At 42.4% G+C, this 12,297-nt stretch overlaps 1 protein-coding gene across 2 annotated transcripts in view; it reads left to right on the top strand.

Annotated features, from left to right (window-relative positions):
* RASGRF1 (Ras protein specific guanine nucleotide releasing factor 1) overlaps positions 1-12,297 on the top strand; it is a 109,005-nt gene that overhangs the window by 81,898 nt on the left and 14,810 nt on the right. For both annotated transcript variants that reach the window (XM_069766478.1, XM_069766477.1), the window contains exons 17-18: positions 1,626-1,796; positions 11,353-11,459. In XM_069766478.1, the coding sequence (XP_069622579.1) occupies positions 1,626-1,796; positions 11,353-11,459 (278 nt within the window). The remainder of the gene's footprint in view (positions 1-1,625; positions 1,797-11,352; positions 11,460-12,297) is intronic.

Raw genomic sequence — 12,297 nt, 5'->3', positions numbered from 1 at the left:
CGATACCTAATAACACTCCCTTTTGAAAGTATCACAGCTTGTAAACTCCTTTTATAGCCAGGCAAGTATTTCAATTCTTGTTTGAGAGATTGTCATAAATTCTTCCTTGGAAAATTATTCAATTTCTGTGAGGTTCCTGGGTCGTCTTGCTTGCACTGTTATTTTGAGGTCTACAGATTTTCAATTATGTTCAGATCAGGGGATTGTAAAGGCCATCGTAAAACTTTCAGCTTGCGCCTTTTGAGGTTGTCTATTGTGGATTTTGATGTGTATTTAATATCATTAGCCATTTGTAGAAGACATCCACTTTTCAAACTTCAGCCTTTTTACAGATGGTGTTGTGTTTGCATCAAGAATTTTTTGAAATTTCATTGAATCCATTCTTACCTCTACCCGTGAAATGTTCCCTGGGCCATTGGCTGAACACAACCCCAAAGCATGATTGATCCACCCCCATGCTTAATGGTTGGCGAGATTTTCTTTTCCTGAAATTCTTTGCTCTTTTTTCTTCACACATACCTTTGATCATAATGGCCAAAGAGTTCAAAATACAACGAGCTTGTTTTGATGTTCTTTTGCATAGTTCTGATGCTAAATTTTATAGCGAGGACGCAGGAGATGTTTTCTTCTGATGACTCTTCCATGAAAGCCATATTTGTGCAGGTGTCTCTGAACAGTATAACAGAACAGTACCACAACTCCATATTCTGCTAAATCTTTCTGACGGTCTTTTGCAGTAAAGTGAGGATTCTGATTTGCCTCTGTAGCAATCCTATGAGCCGCTCTCGCTGAAATGTTGCTTGGTCTTCCGGGCCTTATTTTGACCTCCACTGTTCCTGTTAACTGCCATTTTTTAATTACAGTACATTTCGAACTTGGGAAACAGCAACTTGAAAACACTTTACTATCTTCTTTTAGCCTTTCCTGCTTTTGTGGGTCTCCACCATTTTCATTTTCAGAGTGCTAGGCAGCTGCTTAGAAGAACCCATCCATGGCTGCTTTTTTGGCACAAGGTTAGAGGAGGCTGTTTTTTTTATAAAACTGGGAAATGTGCATCAACTGGCCTTTCCTAACAATGATAGTGAACAAGCCATAACCCTAAAAGGCTAACTAAGGTTTGAAACCTTGGTCAAAGTTATCTGAGCACACAAATCTCCAAACTTTTGCATCAGCTTCATTTTCCTTTTTGTAATTTTTAAAATGTAGAAAATGAAAATATATTTGTTTCCCCTAAAATACAAAGCAAATGCGTCATCTTTAACTTTAGGCCTTTTAGAGATCATTTCATCTTCAACTTGCTTAACTGTTTACAATAACAGTAATTTTGACCAGGGGTGCCCAAACTTTGACATGCCGCTGTAGTCCTAAATTACCAATATCTTAGTCCTGCAACTTAGACGTTTATGCACATTTGTTTTAACCGTTTATTATGATTGTTTATGAATCATTATATATGGCCGCCCTAAAGCGTCCTTCACTGCAGTCTGTGAATATTCAGCTTGCAGTGACTGCTGAAAGTCATAAAATGAGGCATTTGAGCCTGGTGTAGATTGCAGAGGGTGATTGAATTATTCATGACGTATCATGCTGTCATTTACACTTTCCGTGCTAACTTTTCTGTACAGACTTTACTCTCTTCTCATATAATAATGGCATTGTGATGACTTCCTGCCGGGAACATGACAGCAATCGCAGCAATCTATCCGCAGCCTCTGCTTTTGCTATAGCAACAGCTGGAGCTAATGAGGGTACTCCCACCAACGAAACATACAGACGTATGTCTTTAGCGACAGCAGGTGAGTGCTCGATTCTGTGCCACAGAGCAGAAACAGTGAGGGGTGACCTAAGGGTTGGCTAGTAGAGATGGATCCATGCAGAAGGTATGTTGGCACCAGACAAGTCACCGGTACTTTTAGCACTTGAGCAATGTATTGATGTGGAAAAACGGTTGTAGCAAAGAGCAAGTACGTACACGGGGGTCTCTAGGAATATGAGAGCGGGATCAATGTGACTTGCGCCAGAATATTGGTTTGAGTACCGCACCCTTTGGGGGGGTATGTCCTTAGCTAGGCTAGGCATAACCAAACGAATATAATAAAGCGCGTCCGTAATAGTTAAACCATGTATAAGCAAAATAGAAACAATTATTAATCTTTAATTTTCAAAGATATCGCTATATGTCAAAAAGAAGGTTTCTGTGAAAATATCCTGTCTACAAAACGTCTTCTTACAGAATATTCTAAGGATATTTGTTTGCCGAAATCCCTTTAAAAAGTACATGTTTAATAGCTATGCACTAAAAAATCCCAATGAGAACACAACTAACACAAATAACCAAAATATGGGGGTTATCACCCTGTATAAAGAAAGTGGCACAGTGCAGATTCAAGTGACATTGGCGTGCCCTGCTCCTCAATGACTGCCCCATAAAATGTCTAGTGTACTAATAAAGCTGATATAATGCAAACCACAGGGATTAGGGGATAGATACTCTTGGCGAGTACACAGGATCAAATAGACACGGAAAGGTACTTATCTATGCGAAGCTATTTCCATTGCCTCATGTTTGCCTCAATGCGTTTCCCCGTAACCAGCTTCCTCAGGAGGCTTATAATGGCATCTGCAAAGATAATTACCCCTGCATGGGGCTGTTAGTTTTTTAGGATATCCTAGGGACTTATAGGGACATCTGTCATGATCCCAATGGCAGGGGATCACAAAAGGACAAGCACACAAAAAACAGAACAAGCTCTAGGGTGATGGAAACTGAGCTGACCGCGATCCTGAACCTAATTCACAACACTAGCAGTAGCCGGGGAACGTGCCTACGATGATTCTAGACATCTCGCGCCAGCCGAAGGACTAGCTTCCCCTATTAGAAGAAACAAAGACCTCTCTTGCCTCCAGAGAAACACCCCACAGAAATAGCAGCCCCCCACATGTAATGACGGTGAAATGAGAGGAAAGCACATACGTAGTAATGAAAACAGATTCAGCAAAATGAGGCCCGCTAAAACTAGATAGCAGAGGATACAAAAGTGAACTGCGCGGTCAGCGAAAAACCCTACAAAAAAAACATCCTGAAATTACCTGAACTCATGTGCCAACTCATGGAACATGAGGAGTAATATCAGCCCACTAGAGCAACCAGCAACAAGGAATCACATAACTGCAAGCTGGACTAAAACAAAAATAAAGCAAAACTTGGAACAGGAAAATCAAAAACTTAGCTTGTCCTGAAGACTACTGAAGCGGAAAGCAGAGGTAACAAGACACACTGATTACATTGATCGCCGGCGAGGAAATGACAAGAAAGCCAGGTTAAATAGGAAACTCCCATATCCTGATAGAACAGGTGGACACCAGAGACCACAGAGAACACAAGTCACCCAGTACCATCTGTAACCACCAGAGGGAGCCCAAAAACAGAATCCACAACAGTACCCCCCCCTTGAGGAGGGGTCACCGAACCCTCACGAGAACCACCAGGGCGACCAGGATGAGCCCTATGAAATGCACGGACCAAATCAGCAGCATGAACATCAGAGGCAACCACCCAAGAATTATCCTCCTGACCATAACCCTTCCACTTGACCAAATACTGAAGTTTCCGTCTGGAAACACGAGAATCCAAGATCTTCTCCACAACATACTCCAATTCTCCCTCCACCAGCACCGGAGCAGGAGGCTCAAGCGAAGGAACAACAGGTACCTCATACTTCCGCAACAACGACCGATGGAACACATTATGAATAGCAAACGATGCCGGGAGATCCAAACGAAACGACACAGGGTTAAGAATTTCCAAGATCCTATAGGGACCGATGAACCGAGGCTTGAACTTAGGAGAAGAGACCTTCATAGGAACAAAACGAGAAGACAACCACACCAAGTCCCCAACACGAAGTCGAGGACCCACGCGGCGACGGCGATTAGCAAACTGCTGAGCCCTCTCCTGGGACAACTTCAAATTGTCCACCACATGACTCCAAATCTGATGCAACCTATCCACCACTATGTCCACTCCAGGACAATCAGAAGGCTCCACCTGACCAGAGGAAAAACGAGGATGAAACCCCGAATTACAAAAGAAAGGAGAAGCCAAGGTAGCAGAACTAGCCCGATTATTAAGGGCAAATTCGGCAAGCGGCAAAAAGGTAACCCAGTCATCTTGATCAGCAGAAACAAAACACCTTAAATAAGTTTCCAAGGTCTGATTAGTTCGTTCCGTCTGGCCATTCGTCTGAGGATGGAATGCAGATGAAAAGGACAAATCAATGCCCATCTTAGCACAGAACGTCCGCCAAAATCTAGACACAAACTGAGATCCCCTGTCAGAAACAATGTTCTCCGGAATCCCATGCAAACGAACCACGTCTGAGGGACCAACTCAGAGGAGGAAGGTAACTTAGGCAAGGGTACCAGATGAACCATCTTAGAAAAGCGGTCACACACAACCCAGATGACGGACATTTTTTGAGAGACAGGGAGATCCGAAATAAAGTCCATGGAAATGTGCGTCCAAGGCCTCTTCGGGATAGGCAAAGGTGACAACAATCCACTGGCCCGAGAACAGCAAGGCTTAGCCCGAGCGCAAACTTCACAAGACTGCACAAAAGAACGCACATCCCTCGACAAGGAAGGCCACCAAAAAGACCTGGCCACCAAGTCTCTAGTACCAAATATTCCAGGATGACCTGCCAACGCAGAAGAATGGACCTCGGAGATGACTCTACTGGTCCAATTATCCGGAACAAACAGTCTTTCAGGCGGACAACGATCAGGTTTATCCGCCTGAAACTCCTGCAAAGCACGTCGCAAGTCTGGGAAGACAGCCGACAAAATCACCCCATCCCTAAGGATATCAGTGGGCTCAGAATTTCCAGGGGAATCAGGCACAAAACTCCTAGAAAGAGCATCCGCCTTCACATTCTTTGAACCTGGCAGGTATGAAACCACAAAATAGAAACGGGAGAAAAACAGTGACCAACGAGCCTGTCTAGGATTCAGACGCTTGGCAGACTCAAGGTAAATCAGATTTTTGTGATCAGTCAAGACCACCACACGATGTCTAGCACCCTCAAGCCAATGATGCCACTCCTCAAATGCCCACTTCATGGCCAAAAGCTCCCGATTACCAACATCATAATTCCGCTCAGTGGGTGAAAACTTTCTAGAAAAGAACGCACATGGCTTCATCACCGAGCAATCGGAGCTTCTCTGTGACAAAACCGCCCCCGCTCCAATCTCAGAAGCATCAACCTCAACCTGAAAAGGAAGCGAAACATCAGGCTGACGCAACACAGGAGCAGAAGAAAACCGGCGCTTAAGTTCCTGAAAGGCCTCCACAGCCACAGGAGACCAATCAGCAACATCAGCACCCTTCTTAGTCAGATCCGTCAAAGGCTTAACAACACTAGAAAAATTAGTTATGAAACGACGATAAAAATTAGCAAAGCCCAAGAACTTCTGTAGACTCTTAAGAGATGTAGGCTGCGTCCAGTCACAAATAGCTTGAACCTTGACGGGATCCATCTCAATAGTAGAAGGGGAAAAAATATACCCCAAAAAAGAAATCTTCTGGACTCCAAAGAGACACTTTGAACCTTTTACAAACAAAGAATTGGCCCACAGGACCTGAAACACCTTCCTGACCTGCTGAACATCGGACTCCCAGTCATCAGAAAAAAACAAAACATCATCCAAATACACAATCATAAATTTATCCAGATATTCACGGAAAATATCGTGCATAAAGGACTGGAAAACAGAAGGAGCATTAGAAAGTCCAAAAGGCATCACCAAATACTCAAAATGGCCCTCAGGCGTATTAAATGCGGTTTTCCACTCATCACCCTGCTTAATCCGCACAAGATTATACGCACCCCGAAGATCAATCTTAGTGAACCATTTAGCCCCCTTAATGCGAGCGAACAAATCAGTCAACAATGGCAAAGGATACTGATATTTGACCGTAATCTTATTCAAAAGACGGTAATCTATACAAGGCCTCAAGGAACCATCTTTTTTGGCCACGAAAAAAAAACCTGCTCCCAAAGGAGACGAAGATGGACGGATATGTCCCTTTTCCAAGGACTCCTTAACATAATCCCGCATAGCAGTATGCTCTGGCACTGACAGATTGAACAAACGACCTTTAGGAAATTTACTGCCAGGAATCAAATCTATAGCACAATCGCAATCCCTGTGAGGAGGAAGCGAATTGAGCTTAGGCTCCTCAAAAACATCCCAATAATCAGACAAAAATACAGGAACCTCAGAAGGAGTAGATGAAGCGATAGAAATCGGAGGTGCATCATCATGAACCCCCTGACATCCCCAGCTTAACACAGACATCGTTTTCCAGTCCAAGACTGGGTTATGAGTTTGTAACCATGGCAGACCAAGCACTAAGACATCATGTAAATTATACAGTACCAGGAAGCGAATCACCTCCTGATGAACGGGAGTCATACGCATGGTCACGTGTGTCCAGTACTGAGGTTTATTCATAGCCAAAGGTGTAGAGTCAATTCCTTTCAAAGGAATAGGGACTTCCAGAGGCTCCAGACTAAACCCACAGCGGTTGGCAAATGACCAATCCATAAGACTCAGGGCAGCGCCTGAATCCACATAGGCATCGACGGAAATGGCAGATAATGAACAAATCAGAGTCACAGACAGAATGAACTTAGACTGTAAAGTACTAATGGCAACAGACTTATCAACCTTTTTTGTGCGTTTAGAGCATGCTGATATAACATGAGCTGAATCACCACAATAAAAACACAACCCATTTTTCCGCCTATAGTTTTGCCGTTCACTTCTGGACTGAATTCTATCACATTGCATTGTCTCAGGTGCCTGTTGAGAAGACACCGCCAAATGGTGCACAGGTTTGCGCTCCCGTAAACGCCGATCAATCTGAATAGCCATAGTCATAGACTCATTCAGACCTGTAGGCGCAGGGAACCCCACCATAACATCTTTAATGGCCTCAGAAAGGCCATCTCTGAATATTGCAGCCAGGGCGCACTCATTCCACTGAGTAAGCACCGACCATTTCCGAAATTTCTGACAATATACAGTGGGGCAAAAAAGTATTTAGTCAGTCAGCAATAGTGCAAGTTCCACCACAAGATGAGAGGCGTCTGTAATTTACATCATAGGTAGACCTCAACTATGGGAGACAAACTGAGAAAAAAAAATCCAGAAAATCACATTGTCTGTTTTTTTAACATTTTATTTGCATATTATGGTGGAAAATAAGTATTTGGTCAGAAACAAAATTTCATCTCAATACTTTGTAATATATCCTTTGTTAGCAATGACAGAGGTCAAACATTTTCTGTAAGTCTTCACAAGGTTGCCACACACTGTTGTTGATATGTTGGCCCATTCCTCCATGCAGATCTCCTCTAGAGCAGTGATGTTTTTGGCTTTTCGCTTGGCAACACGGACTTTCAACTCCCTCCAAAGGTTTTCTATAGGGTTGAGATCTGGAGACTGGCTAGGCCACTCCAGGACCTTGAAATGCTTCTTACGAAGCCACTCCTTCGTTGCCCTGGCGGTGTGCTTTGGATCATTGTCATGTTGAAAGACCCAGCCACGTTTCATTTTCAATGCCCTTGCTGATGGAAGGAGGTTTGCACTCAACATCTCACGATACATGGCCCCATTCATTCTTTCATGTACCCGGATCAGTCGTCCTGGCCCCTTTGCAGAGAAACAGCCCCAAAGCATGATGTTTCCACCACCATGCTTTACAGTAGGTATGGTGTTTGATGGATGCAACTCAGTATTCTTTTTCCTCCAAACACGTCAAGTTGTGTTTCTACCAAACAGTTCCAGTTTGGTTTCATCAGACCATAGGACATTCTCCCAAAACTCTTCTGGATCATCCAAATGCTCTCTAGCAAACTTCAGACGGGCCCGGACATGTACTGGCTTAAGCAGTGGGACACGTCTGGCACTGCAGGATCTGAGTGAATGGTGGCGTAGTGTGTTACTTATGGTAGGCCTTGTTACATTGGTCCCAGCTCTCTGCAGTTCATTCACTAGGTCCCCCCGCGTGGTTCTGGGATTTTTGCTCACCGTTCTTGTGATCATTCTGACCCCACAGGGTGGGATTTTGCATGGAGCCCCAGATCGAGGGAGATTATCAGTGGTCTTGTATGTCTTCCATTTTCTAATTATTGCTCCCACTGTTGATTTCTTCACTCCAAGCTGGTTGGCTATTGCAGATTCAGTCTTCCCGGCCTGGTGAAGGGCTACAATTTTGTTTCTGGTGTCCTTTGACAGCTCTTTGGTCTTCACCATAGTGGAGTTTGGAGTCAGACTGTTTGAGGGTGTGCACAGGTGTCTTTTTATACTGATAACAAGTTTAAACAGGTGCCATTACTACAGGTAATGAGTGGAGGAAAGAGGAGACTCTTAAAGAAGAAGTTACAGGTCTGTGAGAGCCAGAAATCTTGATTGTTTGTTTCTGACCAAATACTTATTTTCCACCATAATATGCAAAAAAAATGTTAAAAAAACAGACAATGTGATTTTCTGGATTTTTTTTTCTCAGTTTGTCTCCCATAGTTGAGGTCTACCTATGATGTAAATTACAGGCGCCTCTCATCTTTTTAAGTGGTGGAACTTGCACTATTGCTGACTGACTAAATACTTTTTTGCCCCACTGTAATTCTGCTTCATCTTGCCCCTGAGAGAGAGCCAATAAAGCTTTTTCAGCCTGAATCTCTAGGTTAGGTTCCTCATAGAGCAAACCCAATGCCAGAAAAAACGCATCCACATTGAGCAACGCAGGATCCCCTGGTGCCAATGCAAATGCCCAATTCTGAGGGTCACCCCGCAGGAAAGATATTACAATCTTGACTTGCTGAGCAGGGTCTCCAGAGGAGCGAGATTTCAAAGAAAAAAACAACTTGCAATTGTTCCTAAAATTCAGAAAACTAGATCTATCTCCAGAAAAAAACTCTGGGATAGGAATTCTAGGTTCAGACATAGGAGCATGTACAACAAAATCTTGTATATTTTGAACCTTAGCAGCAAGATTATTCAGGCTGGAAGCCAAACTCTGGACGTCCATGATAAACAGCTGAGGTCAGAGCCATTCAAGGATTAAGAGGAGGTAAGACGCAGCAAACTCTGAGGGAAGGAAAAAAAAAAAAAAACTTCCTCAGACTACTTTTCCTCCTACTTCAGCCAATATGATTACCACTTTTCGGGCCCGCGATACTGTCATGATCGCAATGGCAGGGGATCACAAAAGGACAAGCACACAAAAAACAGAACAAGCTCTAGGGTGATGGAAACTGAGCTGACCGCGATCCTGAACCTAATTCACAACACTAGCAGTAGCCGGGGAACGTGCCTACGATGATTCTAGACGTCTCGCGCCAGCCGAAGGACTAGCTTCCCCTATTAGAAGAAACAAAGACCTCTCTTGCCTCCAGAGAAACACCCCACAGAAATAGCAGCCCCCCACATGTAATGACGGTGAAATGAGAGGAAAGCACATACGTAGTAATGAAAACAGATTCAGCAAAATGAGGCCCGCTAAAACTAGATAGCAGAGGATACAAAAGTGAACTGCGCGGTCAGCGAAAAACCCTACAAAAAAACCATCCTGAAATTACCTGAACTCATGTGCCAACTCATGGAACATGAGGAGTAATATCAGCCCACTAGAGCAACCAGCAACAAGGAATCACATAACTGCAAGCTGGACTAAAACAAAAATAAAGCAAAACGTGGAACAGGAAAATCAAAAACTTAGCTTGTCCTGAAGATTACTGAAGCGGAAAGCAGAGGTAACAAGACACACTGATTACATTGATCGCCGGCGAGGAAATGACAAGAAAGCCAGGTTAAATAGGAAACTCCCATATCCTGATAGAACAGGTGGACACCAGAGACCACAGAGAACACAAGTCACCCAGTACCATCTGTAACCACCAGAGGGAGCCCAAAAACAGAATCCACAACAGACATCTAGCCTTTGAGGGATTGACCCTTTTTTAGTGTATAGGGCACGTTTGCATCTGCACTGTGACACTTTATTTATACCGGGGGTTAACCCCCATATTTTAGTTGTGTTTTCATTGGGATTTTTTAATGCATAACTATGACACAGATACTTTTTAAAGGGATTTCTATGTAAAATACTTGATGTTCCCCGAGCTATAGGCGACTTTTGTTATGAGATATCTGTATGCCAGACTTGTATTACTTCATCTAGAGAAATAATTTTTATAAAACTGGTATATACAGTAGCTGACATATAACATATATATAATATAACATATTAGCAAATTATAATAGTTGTGTTGATTACGGTATATTAATATCACATGTATAACCCTTAGATAACCCTGTACATAATCATTATGTATTTCAAATAAAATGGATTGCAGGGAACATTGATGAAATGATAAAATGATTTATGCTCATCTATTAATTCAGCAAGCATTGCAGTGCAGCTGCCTCGGTGTTTCCCCCCGGATGGTCCCCTGTTGTCATGACGTACTGTATATAAGTGTGTGTTATGTATGTCATCACTACAATTGTAATATTAACGGCTGAATTAATGGGTCAGTATGAGGTTTTTTTGTTTTTTATTTTGCAGGATTTCCTCCTTTCAGTACATTTTAAGTCTTGGACAAGTCCTTTAATGCTCCTCTTAAATAAGTAAATTGCCAGATTTAGTAAATGACTCCACTAAACTCTAGTTCTAAGAGCTATGTAATACAAGCTTTTGGCACCCACTAATGTCACTCTTTTAGGACATATTTGTGATGCCCCTTTTTAAAGGGCTTAATTGATAAATTAAATACTGTGAGAACACAGTGGCCTCCATTCAGCATTCCCTGTGTGGCTTTTTATGTGGAGTAAAAATGGTTCTAGTGACTTTTATGGTTGTCCCTCATTTATTATTTAATTTGTGCTTTTATTTTAAGTTAACTCTACTTGGTTTTGCAGTTGTTTATATTTGGCATTATGTTCATGGTTTTCCTTTGCCAAATATTTTAGCCTAATTCATCATTTGTGACTTTTTGAAATATCCCATAATAGTTGCACAATCGTGTTCCAGCATCTAATGATAAAATGTGGTGTTTGTGTGTCATTGATTCTTGTTTTAAAGATCGTAAACTTTTGAAATGTCTCTAAGGTTATGGAGACTCCCTTAAATATTAGGGCTGAAAAGCAGATTAGATAAAATGTGTAAAGAAAGCTCCATTTACAGTATTTCAGATTCTAAGTCCGAGAACTCCGTTTTCATTGGCACCACATTAGATATACATGAATGCAGAATATGACATTTCGTGTATGTGGTTTGTGTTGCAGGATTTCCTTCAGATCAGAGGAACGGTGACAAAGAATTTGTAATCAGAAGAGCGGCAACAAACCGTGTACTCAATGTCCTGAGACATTGGGTTTCCAAACATGCCCAGGTATGTGCCAAGATCCTATATTACATAGCGTCTCTAGTCAGTGTACTGTATGTAGAATGTAATCATATTACATTTGTATATACTCTTGTCCTGGACCTCTATGGACACCATCGGGGACAATTTGTTTTTAGTTTTTTTTTAAGTCAAGTTTGCAATTAGATTTCATTCAAACAAATTTGCCCCATTTGGCTTTTACAGGCTTTTTGTTTCCCTGCAGACTACTGACTATAGAATGAGTTAACTAAGAATCCAGCAGTGAGCGCAATCTCTTGGGGAGTTTGTAAGGGTATGCACACATAGTTTTTTAGAGCAGGTCTACTCCAAAGAATTCCTAAAAGATCACTTCATTTTCATTTCTATTACAAAACCACTTATAAACAAACGCTGTTTATATCTTTTCAATGCTTTGATGTTTTTTTCTGCTTCGGGTATTGAAACATGCCTTGAGGGGGGGTAGAGAGTGAATGTAATTTCTTTGAAGTGGCTCCTGAAAATTCTCTAAACTACGCACTGGCTGTTCAGAGATTGCAAAAAAAATACGTGTTTAAAAAAAAAAAAAAAAAACTGTTCAAGAACTCTTCAAAGCCACATTAGGAAATGTATCAGTAATCAGTAATAGTTGGCAACAGGGCAGTGATAGAATACCTGGCATGCAGGAGACCAGTGACGTCACTTGTGGGGTTTGCATTGGTCTTCTGCATGCCGGGTATTCTGACACCACTCTGTTGTCGGCTGATTATTACTGATCTGAGCCGACGACGGAGTGGACTCTGTCACTTTGCAGATCGCACAGTTCACAGCTCACAGGGAGGGACACAGCAGGGACAAGCACAACCCT

This window comes from Ranitomeya imitator, chromosome 4 (genome assembly GCF_032444005.1).
Source record: "Ranitomeya imitator isolate aRanImi1 chromosome 4, aRanImi1.pri, whole genome shotgun sequence".
Taxonomy (NCBI): domain Eukaryota; kingdom Metazoa; phylum Chordata; class Amphibia; order Anura; family Dendrobatidae; genus Ranitomeya; species Ranitomeya imitator.
Note: the sequence above shows the minus strand (reverse complement) of the source record. Positions and strands in the feature narration are given on the sequence as shown.